Genomic DNA, 23,629 nt, shown 5'->3' on the forward strand with positions numbered 1-23,629 from the left:
AGAAATTAACAAAAACTTTTCACCTTTTTCCTTTTAAACCTTATTTATATATCAATGAATTGCCTATATGAATTGCCTTTACCTTAATTTATTACCTTATCATTGACTATCTTTCCCTTGAGTGCAATCACTGTATATACTGTATATATTTATGACCTTTTAACCTTATATAATTTTTTATACCATAAAATATACCTTTCAATTAGCATTAAGAACAATACTAATAGCACTTATAGGCCCATTGTCAATGAAACGTTATTATTTAGTAAGGCGACAGCACCCTCTGGTGTACAAAAAAATGAAAAAAAAAATGTACAAACTGCGTGAAGGCGCTTGAGGTGTTTATTCACGGCCGACGTGCAGCCAAGCTTTGCATTGAAAAGACAGGACAGAAGAGTGTACTCTCCTTTGTTTCTTTGAAATAAGTCAATGTTTTGGGCACTCTGGTGCGCTTTTTTTGGCTTTGTGCCGCTTTCCCCGCTTGCAAACAGCATCCGACATTCTAACTTTCCACGCATATATTTTTTTAACCCTTCATTAACCGTCGACGGGATGTTGTGCTCGTCGACGGATTTACGTCATCGACTACGTCGACTATGTCGACTAGTCGGGACAACTCTAGCTTCAATTTCTCGCTACGTACCTTCCCTGTAATCTTGTCTTACATGTCAACGTGTCTTGTTTGGTAATATCGCCTCACATTGAACTCTTTAAAAGCAGCGACTGTCTCTTTGCAAATGAGGCAGACACAGTTGTTGCGTATTTTAGTGAAGTAATCGTCCAATTTCTACCTATCCTTAAAGCGTCGGCCGACGCAGTCAACTTTCTTTTTTTTTTTTGTTGATTGTCGCCATTTTAGAAAATTGGGAGTAGCGGGTCACATGGGGTACTGTTGCTTAGAGTGCTGCTGCCTTTTAGTGGGTAAAAGAGGAGCAGCATTTTGTGTGTAAGCTACTTCATGTGCTGGTAGCAGTACTGCTGACCAATTTATTAAGTCTGTGTGTCTTCGCTAGCATTAGCACATCGTTCAAACAACCACACAACTGGCTCTAAGTGTCCGATCGTGGGTGGAAAACACACAACAACAGAAAAGATGATACACACAGGCGTTGCCTCTGTAGAGATATTTTATAAGCATAAACAATGAACGTATGTTCGCAGCTGTGTTTTTCTCTCTCTCGCTAACTCGCACACTCGCTCAGAGATGCGTAGCTGTCAGTGAGCGCTCTTCTTTGTGTAAACAAGTGCGAGTGCGCCCCCGCTTGGGCGTGAAAGCGCCACAAACTAAAAGCATGCATTTCTATATAAAAGATACAATTGAACACGCATTCCCAAAGGCAGAACGCGAACGTGGCCGGTATGTTAGCTATTAAGAGTTATTCAGACACCTATAGCATAAAGAACATGCTAACAAGTTTACCAAACCATCAGTGTTACTCCAAAAACACAAAATAACATGTGAAATGATATGATAATGTGTTAATAATTTCACACATAAGTCACTCCTGAGTATAAGTCGCACCCGCAGCCAAACTATGAAAAAAAAGTGCGACTCATAGTCCGAAAAATACGGTACTTAAAAAAATGTACAACACATTGCATACTTTTATATTAATCAGGAAATGGTTGCATGTTGGGTTTTAAAATAAGTTGTTCAGTGTTGTACCTTGGAGCTGGCTGGTTGATGCTGTTGAGAGCTATCATGCTGAATTAAATGGATGTGCCATCATTGGATTTGGAGGCATATTGGCTGTCGCTAGCAGGGAACAAATGTCAAAAAGATATAGCGAGGCCATTGTGAAAGGACTAGCCGATAAGTTTAAAAAGAGGCATTTGGAGGATTGTGAGTGGGTGCACTGGCACAAATATTCAGACATACATCCAAATATATTCAGAGCGGGAGCTGTGTCGTCTGCCTGAGGTTTGACCTTCTCCAGTGCAAGATGTGGTGATTTTAAAAGTCTGCTTCAGTCAGAGCGAATCAGTGATGCACGTCTTCAGTCTGGTGACAGTTCGAAACAAGTACTGCACAACACTTGTTGTCGGCTGCACTTACTAAGCTTGCTTGTATTGGATTTCTGATACTTAAGTTATTAAAGTGACATTGACGTGATTCACACCGTAGATGCTTGGGAAAACATAGTTGCATTGATTTTTGACAGAACTTTTGTCCTGAAAGCCTTCAGACTTGAAAGTGTAATTGCAGTGATTTTACCATCATGTCATGCTAGTTTAATAAGCCCACTAAAAAGCATTTCTTTATTTAAAAACATATTCTGTATTATGTCTCCCTATGATGCATATTTCTCTTTAGATCAAGGCTTCTGGCAGCCTCTTTGCCTGGTGAGAATGTTTTTGTGCATTTCTGAGTTATTTTTCAAACTTTTTCCCCCCAATGAACAAACTTTATAAGGAGGACCAACTTTAAGTGATGCTGACAGAACAAAATCAGAGCTACAGAAGTATAATGTATGCAAATAAATATAGATTTTTCATTCAAATGTTAGGTGTTATATTAGTTTTTTCACCAAAATAGTTCATTAATTTTCACACTTCCGAGAAAGATTTGTAAAAATTGGTGTGTGCAATATACCCTACCAATGATGTTAATCATTGTAAATTTGATCAAATTGTACGAATTTTAAAATATGATATAACGTTGCAATGTACATGTATAATCGTGAGAATTTTTATTTATTTATGTTTAACCTGAACAGCCAGATACTTCATAATGATGTTGACGAGTCACATCCATCATACACTGCGCCTTGCCTTCAAGTAGGGGGCCAGCCCACATTAAAGGAGCTATTTCCAAACACACGCACGCAGCGATCTAACGCTGGATTTAGGTTGAAAAAGTACGAAAGCTATACCGCCTACAAACAGGAAGGATTGTCTCAGGAGTGATTTGTTCGAGGATTTAAAGTAATTATATTTTTTTGTGCCATGCATGCATTTTGAAACGTGAAAAAAATAATTGGGAGAAATTATCCGCTACAGCATTGGCGTCATAGTTAGCAATATTTACGTAAAGTAACCACTAACTGCCCGTATTTTTTTTGCTTTTAACCAAGAATCGAGACTGTTTTACGTCCATATCTATAAAGAATTCAGTGATTTAACCCTTTATTGCCAAATGTATCACATTTGATACACCTAAAATTTCATGATTTTGAGACTAATTCAGAATTTAGACATTTCTTTTTGAAAGAAAAAAAAAAAAGGATGGATGCAAGTCAACACATGCATCTGCAGGTTCCATGAGGAAAAAAAAACAGGATTTAGCAAGGGTTATAGATATTAGAGCGCTTATTACACGTATTCATTTTGACTTTTCTTTTTACAAATTTGAAAAAAAGGTTTCATTAAGACCTTGTTTTTCAAATTTTGGGATTCTCTGATAATTGCTTCATGTTGCAGGTCTTAAAGGGTTCCCCCTTAATGACTTCAAGACTAGCAGCACATTCGACATATTTACGTGAAATAAATGCTAACTACCTTTTTTTTTTTTTTGCTTTTAACCAAGAATCGAGACGTTTTATGTCCATATCTATAAAGAATTCAGGGATTTAAGCATTTATTCACAAGAAGTTCATCGTAAAAAGCTCTGTAGTGACAAGGTGGCGCCACAAAACTTAAAGATTGCAGCACATTTGACATATTTACATAACTGTCCGTTGTTTTTTTTTTTTTTTTTTTTTTTGCTTTTAACCAATAATCTAGACTGTTTTACGTCCATATTTATAAAACATTCAGGGATTTAAGGATTTATTCACAAAAAATTTCAACGTAAAAAGCTCTTTGTCTGTTTTTCCACTCGGTCAGTCTATTAATCGGCCACGTGCCCCATGTCCAATCAATACCATTAAGAAGTCTATGGAACAGCAGATCAGAAGTTGACCGGAATGGAATGGAATTATTTATAAAATGTGAGATGAATGGACACTTTGTGACACTAAATTTCAACTACATCCCCAGTCCCCAGTCGATAAACGAGTTTCGTTCCTACGACGTAACCCGAATTTCTGCCTAGATCAAAATGAACCCTTTAAAATTTCAAAATAACCAAATGTATTTTATTTTGTTTAATGGTGAAGGATATACTGCCCTCTGGTGGCAGCGTTTGGTCCGGCTGGACTGTCATTCAATAATGCTTCCACACAGGAGCACTCAGATGTGTCACTTGGATAAAGGATAGCTGCGCTCTGGTTTGGCCCACATAAGGTTGTAAGTGGCTTCAGCTAATATATGTTTGTGTATGCATTTGTAATTAAGTTTAGAGCTACGGTTTGGGGAGTTAAGTGTGAGCGATTTGCTATGGGAATTGTAAATACGTTAGCTTTCGTAGCATTTAAGCTAGCGGACTTTTTTGAAACAATTTAGGCTAATTTAATATACTAAATTTACATATTGATCAGACTAGATGGACGTTTGAGCACCAATCGTTTTGTGCTGAGTGTTTTATTGTTAAGATACCTGTCGTTTTGAACAGACATGTACAGTTGTGGTCAAAAGTTTACATACACTTGGGAAGAACATAATGTCATGGCTCTCTTGAGTTTCCAGTTATTTCTACAACTCGGATTTTTCTCAGATAGAGTGATTGGAACAGATACTTCTTTGTCACAAAAACATTCATGAAGTTTGGTTCTTTCATGACTTTATTATGGGTGAACAGAAAAAAGTGATCAAATCTGCTGGGTCAAAAATATACATACAGCAGCACTAATATTTGGTAACATGTCCCTTGGCCATTTTCACTTTAATTAGGTGCTTTTGGTAGCCATCCACAAGCTTCTGGCAAGCTTCCGGTTGAATATTTGACCACTCCTCTTGACAGAATTGGTGCAGTTCAGTTAAATTTGATGGCTTTCTGACATGGACTTATTTCTTCAGCCTTGTCCACAAGTTCTCAATGGGGTTTAAGTCAGGACTTTGGGAAGGCCATTCGAAAACCTTAATTCTAGCCTGATTTAGCCATTCCATTACCACTTTTGATGTGTGTTTGGGGTCATTGTCCTGTTGGAACACCCAACTGCGCCCAAGACCCAATCTTCGGGCTGATGATGTTAGGTTATCTTGAAGAATTTGAAGGTAATCCTCCTTCTTCATTATCACATTTACTCTCTGTAAAGCACCGGTTCCATTGGCAGCAAAACAGCCCCACAGCATAATACTACCACCACCGTGCTTGGAGGTAGGCATGGTGTACTTGGGGTTAAAGGCCTCACCTTTTCTCCTCCAAACATATTGCTGGGCATTGTGGCCAAACAGCTCGATTTTTGTTTCGTCTGACCACAGAACTTTCCTCCAGAAGGTCTTATCTTTGTCCATGTGATCAGCAGCAAACTTCAGTCGAGCCTTAATGTGCCGCTTTTGGAGCAAGGGCTTCCTTCTTGCACGGCAGCCTCTCAGTCCATGGAGATGCAAAACACGCTTGACTGTGGACACTGACACCTGTGTTCCAGCAGCTTCTAATTCTTGGCAGATCTACTTTTTGGTGATTCTCGGTTGAATCTTCACCCTCCTGACCAATTTTCTCTCAGCAGCAGGTGATAGCTTGCGTTTTCTTCCTGATCGTGGAAGTGACAAAACAGTGCCATGCACTTTATACTTACAAACAATTGTTTGCACTTTTGCTCTTGGGACCTGCAGCTGCTTTGAAATGGCTCCAAGTGACTTTCCCGACTTGTTCAAGTCAATGATTCGCTTTTTCAGATCCATGTATGTATATTTTTGACCCAGCAGATTTGATCACTTTTTCTGTTAACCCATAATAAAGTCATGACATTATGTTCTTCACAAGTGTATGTAAACTTTTGACCACAACTGTACATATGTGTGTTACGGCTTTACAAATTATCAAAAGTGAAGGAATTAAAAAGTTTCAAAAAACACAATTGTTTTGTTTGCTGTCTGTCAAGCTGAACAACTTCATGCTTAGTGAGGACAGAACGAGACATGTTAATAAAGTAAAAAATAAGATACTGTGAGGTACAATTAGGTACTGTTTGTGCGACAAAAAATCGAAAAAGAACGACTGGAGACAAAATGGAAGAAAGAGCTTGCAAAAATGGAGTCTGTTTACATGACAAGTAGGTTAGAAATAGGGTACAAAGCAAAGCTATGTGTCAGATCAATTTGATAGGGAAAAAAACATCTTATGCTGGCTTATGCTCATTTTATTCCCTCTTGTATATAACACTGACTAAAACTAATTCAAATATTGGAAAAACAGACTGCACCGAGAGACTTAAATAACTGGCAGCACCAGCCGCAAAGAAATTCTAATGCATGCTTAGTTGATGTTGTGATGTATGTATGCTTCACCGAACAGAAATAAATGTTTTGTTGTTTGTTTGTTTTAAACCTGCAAACATGTAACACTTCATTCAATGGAACTAGTCAAGTCACACACTTCAGCTGTAACAAATTAAAAGGTCTGGAGTAGGGATGGGAATTGATAGGATTTTTATGATTCCGATTCCATTATCGATATTGCTTAACGATTCGATTCTTTGTCGATTCTCTTATCGATTCTAATTTGGGGAAAAAGGAGAACAAAAGGTTTGATTGGCATCGAGTTTGTTTAATCAGAAGTCACAACCTTACAAACTCACAACGAGGTCAAAAGTGGCCCAAAGCCTCAATGTTAACTGTGGCAATAAGTGGCAAATACACAAGAATGTGTAACATTTTACTGAAACATTTTTCTAATAGAAATAAAAAATATTGGTATTTATTGGCATATACAGTGCCCTCCATAAATATTGGCACCCCTGAAAAAGATGTGTTTTTTAGCTTCTAATAATTTTTTTATTCAAATAATATGGGACCTTAATGGAAAAAAAGAGAAAAATCCAACCTTCAATACAAGTGCATTCATTCAGTGGGGAAAAAATCCCACATAAAGAAAAAATTATTTGACATCAAATAATGTGTGTCAAAATTATCGGCACCACTGGTGTTAATACTTTGTACAACCCCCTTTTGCCAACAAAACAAGGTCTGGGGACTGAGATGTCCGTGGGAGGAGCTTGATTTTGTGTCTGGTGAACCATTTCTGTGTAGATTTGGCCATATCTTTAGGGTCATTGTCTTGCTGAAAGACCCAGTGACGACCCATCTTCAGCTTTCGGGCAGAGGGCAACAGATTTTGATTTAAAATGTCCTGGTATTTCAAAGCATTCATGATGCCATGCACCCTAACAAAGTTCCCAGGGCCTTTGGAAGCGAAACAGCCCCACAGCATCACTGACCCACCCCCATACTTCACAGTGGGTATGAGGTGCTTTTCAGCGACCAAGATTGAGCTTTTTGGCAACAAACATTCTAAGTGGGTCTGGCGTGCCACGAAAGATACACATGCTGAAAAGCACCTCATACCCACTGTGAAGTATGGGGGTAGGTCAGTGATCACTTGTATTGAAGGTTGGATTTTTCTCTTTTTTTCCATTAAGGTCCTATATTATTTGAATTAAAAAAATATATATATTAGAAGATAAAAAACACATCTTTTTCAGGGGTGCCAGTAATTATGGAGGGCACTGTAGGTCGTTGTTCTGCCTTTGGCAATATGTGTTAAAGCAGGGGTCCCCAAACTTTTTCCTGTGAGGGCCACATAACTTTTCCCTTCTCTGATGAGGGGCTGGGGTCAGTTTGTAACAGAAAAAGTGTGACGATTGCAGGAGTGCCTGTTTTTCAGAAAGCCACAATCAAATAACCCTTTCTGGATTATTCACGGAACAAAAGTAAATAAAATAAAAATAATAATATAATATAATATAATATAATAATAATAATAATAATAAAACCACTATTAATTATAAAGATAATAACCAAACAACCCTCTCTGAGTTCTTCACAGAAAGGCCAGGAAATAAATAACACCATTGAGAAAAAAAATAAAAGATAAAAATGTTCTCTGGTATTGTTCAGGGGGCCGGACCAAATGTGGAGGCGGGCCGTAATTGGTCCGCGGGCCGTAGTTTGGGGCCCCTGGGTTAAAGTGTATTATTTACCATTATGTTGAAATGCATGCTTTTTAGTTTTTATGGTACTTTCACGCTTAAGTGGGGGCGCCCTTGCGCTTCCTCACGCGAAGAAGAACGCGCTGACGTGAAGAAGAGCGCGCTTACACGCGAAGAAGAAGTGCCGCATCCAAGCGAGTGAGCGAGTTTGTGAGAGAGGGAAACACTGCTACGAGCCTACGTCTTTTGTTAATGTTTGTAAAATAGCTACAGAGGCATCTCCTGTATGTATCATCTTTTGTGTAGTTGTTGTGTGTTTCCACTCGCGATCGGACACTTAAATCCAGTTGTGTAGTGGTTTGAACGATGTGCTAATGCTAGCGAACGCATGCTAACATTTTGTTATTACTGTTTTAGCAGCTAATCATCGCTGATTTACGTTGATGCAAACCTGTTTGTTATTGGGGACGAAATTGATTTGTTTCATTTCTATTTTTAGTTTCACTCTTCAAATGATGGTTGAATAAAGTCAGCTAATTATACTGACTGAGCCTTAGCGTCTCTGTGAGGACAGTGCAGTCGTATTCCCTCCCGATGCAGTTATCTCCACCTTGCAATGACTGCAAGTCGATTCATTCTAATTTTTCCTCGTGAAGTGAAGGCACACTTTCGAGCGTTTGAACCTACGTGCTGTCATTGTTATGTTTACGGCTGCAATGCTCGTGCTAAACCATCGTAACCTTTCATTTTCACCCTCTTTCCTGGTGAAGTGTAGCCAAACTTTGGAGCGAGTGGTTCTTGGCGCCATGCTAGTTTGATGTGTCTGGACAACAAGACACGTCGCGATGTAATACACGTCTTTAGAAATCGTTAAAGGGATCGTTAAGGCTTTTTCATTGTGATGTCTAGGCCTCGAAACACTAGGAACCGGTTCGGAATTGGATTTCGATTCCCATTCCTGATCTGGAGCACGTTTCCTCTTTTTTTCAAGTAAAAAGTTCCTCTGCCTTAAGAAAATATAAGTTTTCCACAACCTGATGCTGAGTTACAGGCCAGGAAGAGCCTGAAAAGTTAAACATGTTAATTAAGAATTACATATTTAGCAGCCACCTTGGTGTGCTAGCTCAGTGAAGCGTAACCTGGATCTGTCAGAAGAAATTGTTGTGGAAAGCCACAAGGGTTTATTCCCATAATTTAACAGCAAGGTTAGAGTGACATTACGTGCCTGGATTGTCAGATGGGAATATTTCTTAATGCATAAACATGACTGAGGTCAGTTTAAACATACCAAACCTCAGCAGGTGTTACAAAGAGAAACTACTATCAAACAATGGAAGACACAAAGGATCAAATGTCAGTGCAGTGTAGAGATTTTGCATAGGAGATGCTAAACTCGAGTTTGTACACCATATAAAGTTAATCATGAGGTCTCAATCACAGAAAAATAAATAAATATTTGAATCTCTCAAGAGACAAAAATAGGACTAAAATAAGACAATAAGACTATGACATAGAACATCTTTGTCATACATTCTGTGTTTTTGACAAATAACAAAGTATAAATACTGTATAATTGAAAAATTTCCAGACTGGGGCCCAGAAAGTTGCACTAACCGTGACTTTGTGTTGTCCTGTGAGGTTGGGCCACTCGCACAGCAATTGGCTCTCAGACAGAGTGAGGACGCATGGAGTTTCACCGATGAACACCGTGTAATTCAGACGACTATTGCCTGGGGCTGCTGGGATCAGGTTACGACCCTAAACCGAGGTAAAGAAAAAGACGGGGGGAAAAAGTCAACTTTCATTTACAACAGCCATGCGTTCGTTTTGTTATATTGCTTATCCTCGGTAGAATCATGGGTGCGCTGGAATATATCTCAGCTGACTAAGTGGCCAAGTACATTAAACCGTAGACTGTTTGCCAATTGCAGTCATACAGTGGCATGAACAAGTATCTGAACCTTTTGGAATTTCTCATATTTCCGCATAAAATAACCATCAAATGTGATCTCATCTTTGTCAAAATCACACAGATGAAAAAAAACTGTCTACTTTAGCTAAAACCACCCAAACATTTATAGGTTTTCATATTTTAATGAGGATAGTGTGCAAACAATGACAGAAGGGGGAAAAAATAAGTGAACCGTCACATTTAATATTTTGTGCCCCACCCCCCTTTGGCCGCAATGACTTCAACCAGACGCTTCCTGTAGCTACAGATCAGTCTGGCACATCAATCAGGCCTACCGTAATTTTCGGACTATAAGCCGCTACTTTTTCCCCTCATTTTGAATCCTGCGGCTTATAGTCCAGTGCGGTTTATATGTTGATTTATTTAGGTTAATAGGTAACACTTTATTTCACAGCATAAGACTGTCATAAGACCGTCATAATTACTGTATGACATGACACTATCATGGACTTTATTGAATCCTTATGACAGATGTCATTCAGTGTCATCCAGCAAATTATGTCAGTAACTCTCTTTATGTCCAGCTCAGATCTTTTACATCCATTCAGAAGTGAGATAGTTTGCTGGATGACACCAAAAACATCTGTTATAAGCATTCATTACTGCTCATGACAATGTCATGTCATAATTATGACTGTCTTATGACAGTCTTATGACGCCACTGTCAAATAAAATATTACTAAATCCAATAACTAGCAATTAATGAAACAAGTGGAACAATAACTGAGGAAATAATTAGCGCTGGACATGAATTTTGATTGGTTTTTTTTTTTTTTTACATCTGTAGCGTTGCAATGCATGCTAGGAGGCATGTTGGACGCCAACAGCAGGTAGCAGCTGAGGTTGACTCTCTCCCCGCAAAGGAGCAGTGATGGCCAAATGAAACTTCTTGAAGCAATGAAGTCTTGCAGCCAAGTTGTTCAAAGCTTCATGGTGGTTCATTTGTTCTCATGGCAGTCCTATGATGCCACTGTCAAATAAAGTGTTAACGATTAATATCTTTTGGGGTAAATATCCCATAATACAGCGAGGATAGCTGTGGCTTATAGTCCAGTGCGGCTTATCTATGAACACTTGCTGTTTTCGTGTCAAATTTGGTGGGCCTTATAGTCCAGAAATTATGGACTAATAATAAATAATAATAAGTTATAATCTTGGCCCATTCTTCTCTATAAAACTGCTGTATTTCAGTCAGATTCCTGAGATGTCTGGCATGAATTTCTGTCTTTAGGTCATGCCACAGCATCTCAATGGGGTTCAAGTCTGAACTCTGACTTGGCCACTCCACAATGTGTATTTTGTTATTCTGAAACCATTCTGAAGTAGATTTTTTGTGTTTTGGATCATTGTCTTGTTGCAGCATCCATCCTCTTTTTAGCTTCAACTGTCCGACAGACGGCCTCAGATTTTTCTGCAAAAAAATCCTGATGAACTCTTGAATTCATTCTTCCATCAATGATTTCAAGTTGTCCAGGCCCCGAAGCAGCAAAACAGCCGGAAATCATGATGCTCCGTCAACCATGCTTCACAGTGGGGATGAGGTGTTGATGTTGGTGAGCTGTTCCATTTTATCCTCCACACATGACGTTTGTGTTGCTCCCAAACAATTCAACTTTGGTTTCATCAGTCCACAAAATATTTTGCCAAAGCTTCTGTGGAATGTCCAAGTGCCTTTTTGTGAACATTAAATGAGCAGCAATGTTTTTTTAGACAGCAGTTGCTTCCTCTGTGGAGTCCTCCAATGAACACCATGTGTTCACATAGTTGATGTGTGCACAGAGATATTGGACTGCCAGTGATTTCTTTAAGTCTTTAGCAGACTAGGGTTCTTTTTTACCTCTCTGAGTATTCTGCGCTGAACTCTTGGCGTCCTCTTTGGTGGACGGCCACTCCTTGGGAGAGAAGCAACAGTGCCAAACTCTCTCCATTTGTAGACAACTTCTCTGACTGTCAATTGATGATCATCCAGACTTTTAGAGGTTTTTTATTAATCCTTTCTCAGCTTTATACAAATCAACAATCCTTGATCGCAGGTCTTTAGACAGCTCTATTGACTGAGCCATGATGCACATCAGACAATGCTTCTCATCAAGACATTTCTTACCAGGTATGTGTTTTATAGTTCGGCAGGGCAGCTTTAAACCACTCATCAGTGATTGGGCACACACCTGACTTAAATTGTTTGGTAAAAATTGGGTTCAATTGCTCTTTATGTCTCCTTAGGCACAGGGTTCACTGACTTATTTTTCCACCTTCTGTCATTGTTTGCATGCTACCCTCATTAAAATATGAAAAGCTGTAAAATGTTTGGGTGGTTTTAGTTAAAGCAGACACTGTTTTTACATCTGTGTGATTTTGACAAAGATCAGATCACATTTGTGGGTGATTTTACGCAGAAATGTGAAAAAATCCAAAAGTTCCAGATACTTTTTCGTACCACTGTATGAACAGCATTCAAACTATCTGACCACACACAGAGCACTTAAAAACACAGCCATTCACATATTGTGTGCACAATTCAACCTCTTAGGGGAGCCTATAATTACCTACATTTCAATGGTTCCATCATAAGTGTAAAGCGACCGTTAAATTTTCGGTGATGGTGAGTGCGAAATGGGGTTGGATGAAATAAACTGAAAAGCAGGAGGAGAATAATTGCAAAAATATCTTGGCAAGTAACTTCAGAAAAAAAACTAAGTGAGTCGTGTGGAAAAAAAGAGAAGAAAAGAAATAATATGTAAGACTCCAGAGAAGTAAGTGAGAGGTGATGGCTTCTGTGTCTCCTGTTGCTTTAGCAGTGGGACACAAAGACACACTCCGCTTTCTAATCCCATTGTCTCTGTGGGAGTGCATAACTCACTCCACAACCTCGTAAACATCCTCCGCTCCATTTTAAGAAAACACGCACATGCACACACGTTAGACTAAAAAATAGTTATACCTAATTTTACAGAATGCACATTTTTCCTATTTAAAAATGTGTGAAGAAAATTGTCATTGTAATATTTCTAATCTTGAGTAATTCATTATTGCTTGCAGTTTATTTAATGATTGAATAATTTCAGACGTATCATTATGGCACTTTTCCCTTTCAAAAATGAGCACATCAGATGTCCATGTGACGTTTTAATGACACATAAAAATTATTCTAGTGGATCTAAATTAACTATAATAACTCGACTAATGCAGCCCCCTGCACTGTAGTTATTTTTCTTTTGCCCTTTGCGTATCATTTAGGAGTTATTTTGTTAAGGCTGAGTTATGCTTCTGCGTTGTGGTGACGGCGTAGCGACGATGTAGACCCTATGGCGTTAATGAGCACTCGATAGTTCAGTGGCAAGGGAACACGTTGCTCTGTAATTCACCGCCAAGCCACTAGAGGGGTGTGGCGTTTGTACGGTTTTTGGGGACTCTTGTCGACTTCCTCTAGTTTTCTTCCGGTTAGACAACAATGCCAATGGAGATGGTACGCTTGAATGTGGATCTACATTTAATCAAAATTGAACAACAAATGTTGATCATACAAATGTTGAGGAGCAGGCGACGCAGAAGACGGTTGCGGAGGTGGCCTGTCCGAATGTTGATGCTGCACAGAGACTGGCAGTCACATTAGGAATTCTAGCATCGGATAGAAGTCAGCAAGCTGCGTTGTCCAGCGTTTTGTCCGATTTCTTTGCCGTCTCCTACAACCAGCCGGTGGGAAGCCATAGCAGATTTCTGGCAGCTATGGAATTTCCTGAACCATGTTGGAAGCCTCGATGGTAAACATGTTATCATTGAAGTCCCAAGGCACTCTCAATCAGTGATGATTTACCTTTTCAAAATAACCAACGATATTCTCCTCTCCTCCGACTGTGGACAACTCACCATCCTCATCCTCCTGGACCTGACTGCTGCTTTTGATACAATCAACCATACCATCCTGCTCTCCCGATTAGAATCTGTACACATCACCGGTACTGCACTTTCCTGGTTCCGCTCCTACCTCACCGACTGACAACAATTCATCACCATCAATCACTGCACATCCCCTCCTGTTCCCCTACCACAAGGTGTCCCCCAAGGTTCAGTTCTTGGTCCCCTCCTCTTCATTCTTTACATCCTCCCCGTTGGCCAGATCATCCGTAAATATGGACTCCAATTTCACTGTTACGCTGACGACATCCAAATTTACATCTCCACAAAACAAATCTCGCACAGCACCGAATCCACACTTCACAACTGCCTCAGTGAAATTAAATCCTGGATGCAAGCAAACTATATTCAACTCAACAGTAACAAATCGGACATAATCATCATCGACCCTGCAGCTCACATCAAAGACTGTCAATTTTCCCTCACCATCAACAACTGCACCCTGCCTCTCTCAACACATTCCCGCAACCTAGGCACCATTCTCGACAATAAACTAAGATTCGATCAGCACGTCAACCACATCACCAGAACTGCCATCTTCCACCTCAAGAACATAGCCCGTCTTCGCTCCTCCCTCACTTTCTCTGCTGCTGAAACCCTCATCCATGCCTTCATCACCTCCAGACTTGATTACTGTTCTTTCCGGTTCTCCATCCAAACTCATCAATAAACTACAATATATCTAAAACTCCGCTGCACACCTTCTCACCCGGACCCCCTGTATCAACCACATTACCCCCGTCCTCCACAAACTGCACTGGCTTCCTATTTCATACAGAATAAAGTTCAAAATCATCCTTCTCACTTACAAAGCACTCAATAACTTGGACCCTACCTACCTCACAGACCTTTTCTGTCCCCACACCCCCTCCCACCACCTCCGCTCTTCTAATGGAAACATTCTCGCACCGCGCCAACAAAGAACACACCGAATTTGGGGGGACAGAGCTTTCTCCGTTGCTGCCCCCTCCCTCTGGAACTCACTCCCTAAACCCATCTGTACCTGTTCAGACCTTCCCACATTCAAAAAAACTGTTAAAAACTCACCTTTTTAAACTAGCTTTTAACTTATAATTATTTTCTTTATTGTTTTGTCGGTTCACGTCGTTTGCTGTTTTTGTTTCAGCGTCTTTGAGCATTGGTAAAAGTGCTCTAAAAATAAAATGTGTTATTATTATTATTATTTAAGTGTGTGAAATGTCTCACGCACATACTAGTCTCGGAGGTTCTTCCATTTTTTAATGCATTCGCTGACCTCCAGCCCCGTATTTTCAGCAATCTCCTTCCACGAATTGCTTGCCATTTGGTTATCTTTATATTGCCTTGACGAAACATTGAACAGGTGGTCGTACTTGCGAACTTCTTCGATGATCCTCTCGTCGGCTTGGTCCATTTTTGAATGTAGCGCACGAATGACGGTGATTTCGCGCTGTGCCGGAAACAACGGTCTGCTGCAGAAGCATAAGTCAGTCTTTACTCTGTCCTGCTTATGATTTTTATCTGCTATACGAAGAAAATAGCAGTGCTAAGTTGATAATGCTACTAATATTTAAAGTTACAAGAAACGTATCATGAAAATATTTGCTCACCAACACAGTAGGCTCACTTACTTACCTATGTAATTAGATTGTTTAGTATTGGCATAGACATTTTTGCATGCACACTATTAGTCTAATTTTGTCATAACGACTGTGTTGGGAGATATTCGTGATTATAGACCCTGACACGTTGTTACTTTATGTTACGTACCCACATAGTAACATTCTGTTGTAAAATGAAGTACAGTCCCCGACAAAAGTCTTGTCGCTTAGCCATTTTGTAGAAACAGTTGATAATAACCTGACTTTTAATTAGGGTTGTTCCGATCATGTTTTTTTGCTCCCGATCCGATCCCGATCGTTTTAGTTTGAGTATCTGCTGATCCCGATATTTCCCGATCCGATTGCTTTTTTTTTTGCTCCCCCAATCATTCCCGATAATTTTTCCCGATCATATACATTTTGGCAATGCATTAAGAAAAAAATGGATAAAACTCGGACGAATATATACATTCAACATACAGTACATAAGTACTGTATTTGTTTATTATGACAATAAATCCTCAAGATGGCATTTACATTATTAACATTCTTTCTGTGAGAGGGATAGAAAGACTTGTAATTCTTAAAGGATAAATGTGACTTTGTATATTGTGACTAAATATTGCCATCTAGTGTATTTGTTGAGCTTTCAGTAAATGATACTGCAGTCATTTAACTTCTGCCCAAATGCATGATGGGAAGTGCATCCATGACTGTGCATAGGGGCACCAATTGATATATCTTCTCTGCGTTGGGAAAAAACCAAAGGTGTTAAGAAAATGATCAACTACTACCTTTCTTCCTCACATTAACTCCCACATTATTTTTAATTGCTGAGATGTATTGTAAGGCTTTAGCCACATAAAAATTGGCTCCAAAGGCTGTCAAAATTCTCTCTACTCATTATACGCTGCCTTTTAGCGCTATCTATAGGTAAAACCGCATCTTTATAGATTGAACACGACAATGCGTGAGTGGGTCGTGCGGCGCATGCGTTAATTATTTAACATGATTAATAAAAAAATAATTACCGCTGTTAACGCAATTTGATAGCCCTACTTTAAGCCAAAACTACGATGAGTGTAAGACAGTTTGTCTGTAACGTTAAATACAATTAGAAAACGATTTAAATTAAAAAAAAAAATATATATATATATATATATATATATATATATATATATATATATATAGATATAGATATTGTATATTAGGGCTGTCAAAATTATCACGTTAACGCGCGGTAATTATTTTTTTTAATTAATCACGTTAAAATATTTGACGCAATTAACGCACATGTCCCGTTCATACAGTATTCTGCCTTTTGGTAAGTTTTACAGCAAGGCTTTTTGTGCTGTCTAACAGCAAACTCTTGTGGTCGCTTTGCGACATGGTTTATTGTTTTCTTGCCATTTCAATATGGCTGCACGACATCTCGGGCTGACGCCTACGTTGTAATGTTGTGCTTATATGATCCTTGGACAAGATTTGTCCGTAAGTATGGTTGTTGTAAAGAATGTACATATTATGTTAGTAAGTGAAATGTTATATTTTTTGTATGAGACGCTTTTTGTTTATGTTTAGTGAACCTTATAGCGTGCTAAGCTAACGTTGTTGCCAATGCAATGCTTGTGTACTTTTTTTTTTTGTAGTTTTACGACGGTCTAAAAAGGACAATGGTTTGAGGCCATTTTATTAATAAATCAGATGAAAAAGGAAGAAGTCTGATTATTAAGGCGTCCTTCACTAGCTGTCTAGCTTTGGAAAAAGTTGACGCTTCGGCGTGAGGACAGCATAAACAGATTTAAATGACAGTAGAGTGAAATGCCCACTACAGTCCCTATGTACCGTATGTTGAATGTATATATCCATCTTTTGTCTTATCTTTCCATTCCAACAATTTATTTTAAAGAATATATATATAATTTACAGAAAAATATGGCATACTTTATAGATTGGTTTGAATTGCGATTAATTGCGATTAATTACGATTAATTAATTTTTTAAGCTGCAATTAACTCGATTAAAAATTCTAATCGTTTGACAGCCCTAATATATATTTAAAAAAAGGCATGTCCGATATTTTTTTGCCGATTCCGATACTTTGAAAATGACTTTGAAAATGACGTGATCGGTCCCGATCGATCGGGATCGGGACATCTTTACTTTTAATTATTCAATTGGTTTCAGAAATGGCTCATATGAAAGCTAAGACCCTCCCAAATGATGTTGAATGTACCGAAATATATTTGTTTCCCTGAAAAAAGATTTATCATTTAATGATGACATAAAGGTCAATTTTGGCAAGACAAAAGTTTTGCCGCCTACAGAAAGTAGTGTGAAAATTGAACAAAAAAAGTACTTCAAATACAAAAGTATGTTACATAACATAAGCGAATTAAGTAGTGGTGCTGTGAGATCCAAATTTAATATTTTGTATGACTTCCATGGGCTTGAAGGACTGCATCCATGCGGTTCGGCAAGGATTCATACAAGTCATCAGGAACATCAAAGGCAGTCTTTCATGCCTCCCAGAGTTCATCAACATTCTTGGGTTTCGTCTTCCATGCTTCCTCTTTCATCCTGTACATGTCTGGTTACTGGGATGGCCAGTCCTGGAGGATCTTGATCTTCTTTGCCTTGAGGAACTTTGAGGTAGAGATTGAAGTACGCGATGGGGCACCATCCTGCTGCAGAATTTGTCCCTTTTTATGTTAGGAATGTAAGAGGAAACTAAGATTTGTTAATATTTCAGACCATTTATGTTGCCTCCCACCCTGCAGATCTCTCGCACACCCCCATACTGGATGTGACCATGATTTTGCCACCACCAAACTTCACTGTTTTCTGAGTGAATCTTGGATCCATGCGGGGTCCAGTAGGTCTCCTGCAATATTTGCGACCACTGTGGTGTAATTCAATGGAAGATTCATCTGAAAAATCCACCTTTTGCCACAAAACAGTGACAAAGTTAGCGAGAGAGAAGTTGATCTGACCTGACCGTAAATAATCACACATAAATCACCCCAGAGTATAAGACGCACCCTCTGCCAAACTATGAAAAAAAACTGGGACTTATAGTCCGAAAAATACGGTAAATATATAAACGCGTAAAGACTGTATCAATGGCCCCGGTCAGTGGATCCACATGCTAAATGACATAGCACCGACAGAATACCAGTCAATGGATCCCCATGCTAAATAATGTGCACAACCGTGCCAATTTTAAATCACATCCTTGTTTTGCTTCTCTTGATGTCTTGAATCCTTTGAGATTCGTAATGAGTTGTTTTTTTTTTGCTTGAGAGGTTACATAATTCAAACTGTTTGTCAAAGTTGGCGCAGCCTTAGCTTACGCATTGTCCAGAGCTGTGGCAACCCAAACGAAGCCTGGAAACTCGTCTCTTGATTGATGAACACGGAAGCTAAACGGGAACACATTTGCGACGTGTGAAAAGTCTTTTAAAATGGGAAAATCTCTGAGATCCGTTTTAAAAACATTTGTTTCTTTAATGTTTATTGAAATATTATGGCTATTTCATAAATAATTAACGTGCAAATCTTACATTGTGCACCTAAAATGGAACCTCTGCAACATTTTATGAGGTAAAGCCCTGTATTTGTACTGTGCATTTGCTATAAAAAGTTAAAGTCAAATTAGTGATACCAGCTGATATGTTTATGAGAATGAAAAAAAAAAAAATACCCCACTGCATTTCTGACCTTAAGTATCAATGGAGATGTGGGTTTGAGCTCCATTATCCCCGATGAGCTCAGCGGTTCAAAGACAGGATCGGGGTAGTAGCTGAATGTCTCATTGACCACCAGCAAAGAGTTCACATTGTCCATGTAAAACCCGATCTCATCAGGACCAGTGCCGGTTTCAGAAAAGCCCAGCTCGGAGTCTGCCACAGATGGAGCGAGGCAGACCATGATTGAGTTGTTGTATACTGTACAGTTCTGTATATAAGAGAGAAAGACAGGATACCAAGGGATTAGCTGTCATAATTCTGAGATCACTCAGAATACCTTACCATTTCTTTGTCACTTAATGACCTAATTGGTATCGTCGCAATGACATTTACCAGAATGGCTTACAAATGGAAGTGTCCTTTATATGAACAGAATTCCATAATACTTGTTTTTTCTCCAGTTTTCCCATTTGACACGTCTCCATTAAGAAATCAATGTGTATTGTAAAATGTACTGCATGTATTAACGTAGAACGTATTTATTCTTTTTGTGTATTTCTTTCATTTTGTGACACGACCAGTCAAGTAGTACATTCACATTGAAATGTGCCCTGTTGCTGAGACCAAGAGGAAATTAGCAACACGGGTTTCTTGATAAATTTAAAGCAGCCACCATCTTATTAATGTTAATCTCACAAATAAACTACACCCCCCCACCACAAAAAAAAAACAAAAAACAAAAAAGCTAAAACAGGGAACCATAGTGGCCGTGAGTTTGCAAGTATGCAAGTGTGTCACGAAAACACTCACGTGGAAAGACTCTGCCTGCCCATATTTGGCCCTGATCTTTGGCTCCTTGATGGTTGCCAGGTTAGTCCCAGTCACTGTCAGTAGAGTTCCACCACTGCAGAGAAAACAGAAGAAATTTGGATGTTATCAAGGAAGAACCCTAAGTGCATAACAAGATTATAAAACAGGTAAAGTTATTCAAAAACTCAACTAAATTTTGCCTACGCCCTTTTTAGCCATAAGAGCTTTACCTTTACGTTGTCCTATGCATGTAGCAGATTTTTTGCACTATGAAGCGCACTGAAAAGCCTTAAATTCTCTCGAAAGTTGACAGTGCGCCTTAAACCCTTATTGCACCTTATATGTGGATCAATGTTGGTTAATAATGGCCTGGCATTCCCTTTAGCACAGCTTACTCTAGTGGATGCATATCGTAACTCCAACTACAACTACTACTATCACGATTACTACTACTACTACGACTACTACTACTATTTAGAAAATCAGGAAAATATAATTGAATATGGCCCATGCAAGAAGCTTAAATTCACTTTACATTCAGCACAGCTTAATCTTGTGGATGCATAACGTAACTCCAACAACAACTTCCACTACCGCTACCACTACTACTGCGCTTTATATATGAAAAGTTTTAAAATAGGCCATTAACTCAGTGCTTCTCAATTATTTTCTGTTATGGCGCCCCCCAGGAAGACATAAACATTCTGCGCCCCCCCCCCAAAAAAAAAACTCTCTGCCGCCACTGTAAATATACTGTACTATCATTTGTATATAAAATACTCCTCTGCATAATATTGTGTTCTTTTTAATATTAAAGAAAAAAGTAATATAGATCAACTTAGAATAAAGTTAAAAAAAAAAAAAAAATCATCCATACTGTAAAAATACATTCAAGATTTTTTCACCGTTTGATACTGAAAAATACAATTTAATAAAGTCAATAAATAATAATACATTCAAATTGATTAGCAACATTAACTCACGAGGACAATATGCCAAACAATTAGACTGAAAAAATAAAAATTAATAGAACAAAAATGACAGTCATTGGACAGAGGGACAGTTTATTTTTGCTGCTGGCAGTAAAAGCTCCTTTCCTATGTTGTGGAGTTATTTTGCACTGAGCAACTTGGTATGCCACCTTATATGATTATATGACAGTGCTCACTCGTTTACTGATGTAACACTGAAAAAGTGGGAGGATTTTTAGCAATATTTGGCAGGTTTTCGCTGAAAAAAATAATTTCTGCTGTCTGCTGCGAACATTTTAGACAAAGTAAATAGACCAGTCTTTCCTCGTCTCCCACTGTACTAAAAGTCAAAGCCAAAAGCCAAATGCTACATACGCTTCGTCATATTTCCTTGTCTTAGCTTTTCATATATCCAGTGCTTTTATCTGTGTGCTCTTGTTTGGTTCAAAAATATTGCGCACACGCTGAAAATGAGAGCAGCACTGCCACCCACTGAGTGGATGTGCAATTGCACTTTATTCTAGTACGGCAAAAAAGTATGTTCCCCAAAGTCACATGCGGCACCCCCAGCATCGGCCCCACTATTTGAGAAGTACTGCATTAACTGAAGGTGCGCCTTATACTCCGATCCGATTATTGGTGGTTTAGCAAGTCACCCTCTCATTTCCGAGTTCAAAACTGGGGTCTGGCCTTCATAGGTGGTCTCCGGGTACTCCAGTTTCCACATCATTCAGGTTAATTGAAGACCCAATAATTTAGTGCTTAAATTCATATTTATTTAATTTATATTTCCCCAGCAATTTGATGAAAGGTTCAGGCTGTCTCCTGCCTCTCACCCAAAGTCTGGAATGGGCTCCAGCAAACTGTCAGTGAGGATAATTGGACAGCTTCTTCCACATTTTATAGTAATTGCAGTATGACTAATTAGAGTACATTACTTTTGATCTAATCAAATATTATTACATTGTCTTATGTTAGTTTGATGGGCAAATTTGCATCAAAAAAATATATATGTGTGTGTGTATATACTAATGTGTTCAACTTAGCATACAGCCGTGTTATTTATACAGTCCCTGACAAAAGTCTTGTCGCTTATCCATTTTGTAGAAATAATTGCTAATAACCTGACTTTTAATTATTCAATTGGTTGAATGAAGACATAAAGGTCAAATTTTGGCAAGAAAAAAGTTTTGTCGCCTACAGAATGTAGTGTGAAAATTGAACAAAAAATGTACTTCAAATACAAAAATATGTTACATAACATAAGTGAATTAAGTAGTGGTGCTGTGAGATTTCAATTTAATATTTTGTATGACTTCCATGGGCTTGAAGGACTGCATCCATGCCGTTCGGCAAGGATTCATACACATTTATTGATGAAGTCATCAGGAACATCAAAGAAAGCAGTCTTGCATGCCTCCCAGAGTTCATCAACATTCTTGGGTTTCGTCTTCCATGCTTCCTCTTTCATCCTGTTCATGTCTGGTGACTGGGCTGGCCAGTCCTGGAGGATCTTGATCTTCTTTGCCTTGAGGAACTTTGAGGTAGAGATTCAAGTATGCTATGGAACACCATCCTGCTGCAGAATTTGTCCCTTTTTATGGTTCGGAATGTAAGAGGCAACTAAAATTTGTTGATATTTCGGACTATTTATGTTGCCTTCCACCCTGCAGATCTCTCGCACACCCCGTACTGGATGTAACCCCAGACCATGATTTTGCCACCACTAAACTTCACTGTTTTCTGAGTGAATCTCGGATCCATGCAGGCTCCAGTAGGTCTCCTGCAATATTTGCAACGACTGTGGTGTAATTCAATGGAAGATTCATCTGAAAAATCCACCTTTTGCCACTTTTCCAGCGTCCACCCTTTTGACAGACTGTGGGCCTGGGCAAATGCCACACGGGTTTTTAATTGTCTGCACTCTGAGAAATCTGCAGGGTGGAATGCAACATAAATAGTCTGTAATATCAACAAATATTAGCCTCTTACATTCCTAACCATGAAAAGGGACAAATTCTGCAGCAGGATGGTGCTCCATCGCATACTTCAATCAAGATCCTCCAGGACTGGCCAGCTCAGTCACCAGACATGAACATCATTGAGCATGTCTGGGGTAGGATGAAAGAGGAAGCATGGAAGACGAAACCCAAGAATGTTGATGAACTCTGGGAGGCATGCAAGACCACTTTCTTTGATGTTCCTGATGACTTGATCAATAAATTGTATGAATCCTGCCAAACCGCATGGATGCAGTCCTTCAAGCCCATGGAAGTCACACAAAATATTAAATTTGGATCTCACAGCACCACTACTTAATTCACTTATTCACTACTTTCTGTAGGCGACAAAACTTTTGTCTTGTTAAAATTTGACCTTTATGTCTTCATTAAGTGATCAATCTATTTTCAGTGAAACAAATATATTTTTGTACATTCAACATAATTTGGGAGGGTCTTAGCTTTCATATGAGCCATTTCAGAAACCAATTGAATAATTAAAAGTAGAGATGCACGATAATATCGGTCACCGATAATTATCGGCCGATAATGGCAATTATGACGTCACACAGATAATCCAGATGAAACGAAATTCAACCGATAATGCCAATCCGATAATTATATACTTAATTTAGCCTCCAAATGTGCGCAATCAACAGTTTTGTCCAATTTTGCTAGTTTTAAGGAGGTGTTTTTGCAGTGTAGTAATGTGATATATGTTA

At 38.8% G+C, this 23,629-nt stretch overlaps 1 protein-coding gene across 2 annotated transcripts in view; it reads right to left on the minus strand.

Annotated features, from left to right (window-relative positions):
* The window catches only part of LOC130907841 (plexin-A1-like), a 599,840-nt gene that overhangs the window by 85,157 nt on the left and 491,054 nt on the right, over positions 1-23,629 (minus strand). For both annotated transcript variants that reach the window (XM_057823323.1, XM_057823332.1), the window contains exons 17-19: positions 19,937-20,030; positions 19,158-19,394; positions 9,585-9,728 (exon numbers count right to left, since the gene is read on the minus strand). In XM_057823323.1, the coding sequence (XP_057679306.1) occupies positions 9,585-9,728; positions 19,158-19,394; positions 19,937-20,030 (475 nt within the window). The remainder of the gene's footprint in view (positions 1-9,584; positions 9,729-19,157; positions 19,395-19,936; positions 20,031-23,629) is intronic.

The sequence above is a fragment of the Corythoichthys intestinalis genome, chromosome 2 (assembly GCF_030265065.1).
Source record: "Corythoichthys intestinalis isolate RoL2023-P3 chromosome 2, ASM3026506v1, whole genome shotgun sequence".
Lineage (NCBI taxonomy): Eukaryota > Metazoa > Chordata > Actinopteri > Syngnathiformes > Syngnathidae > Corythoichthys > Corythoichthys intestinalis.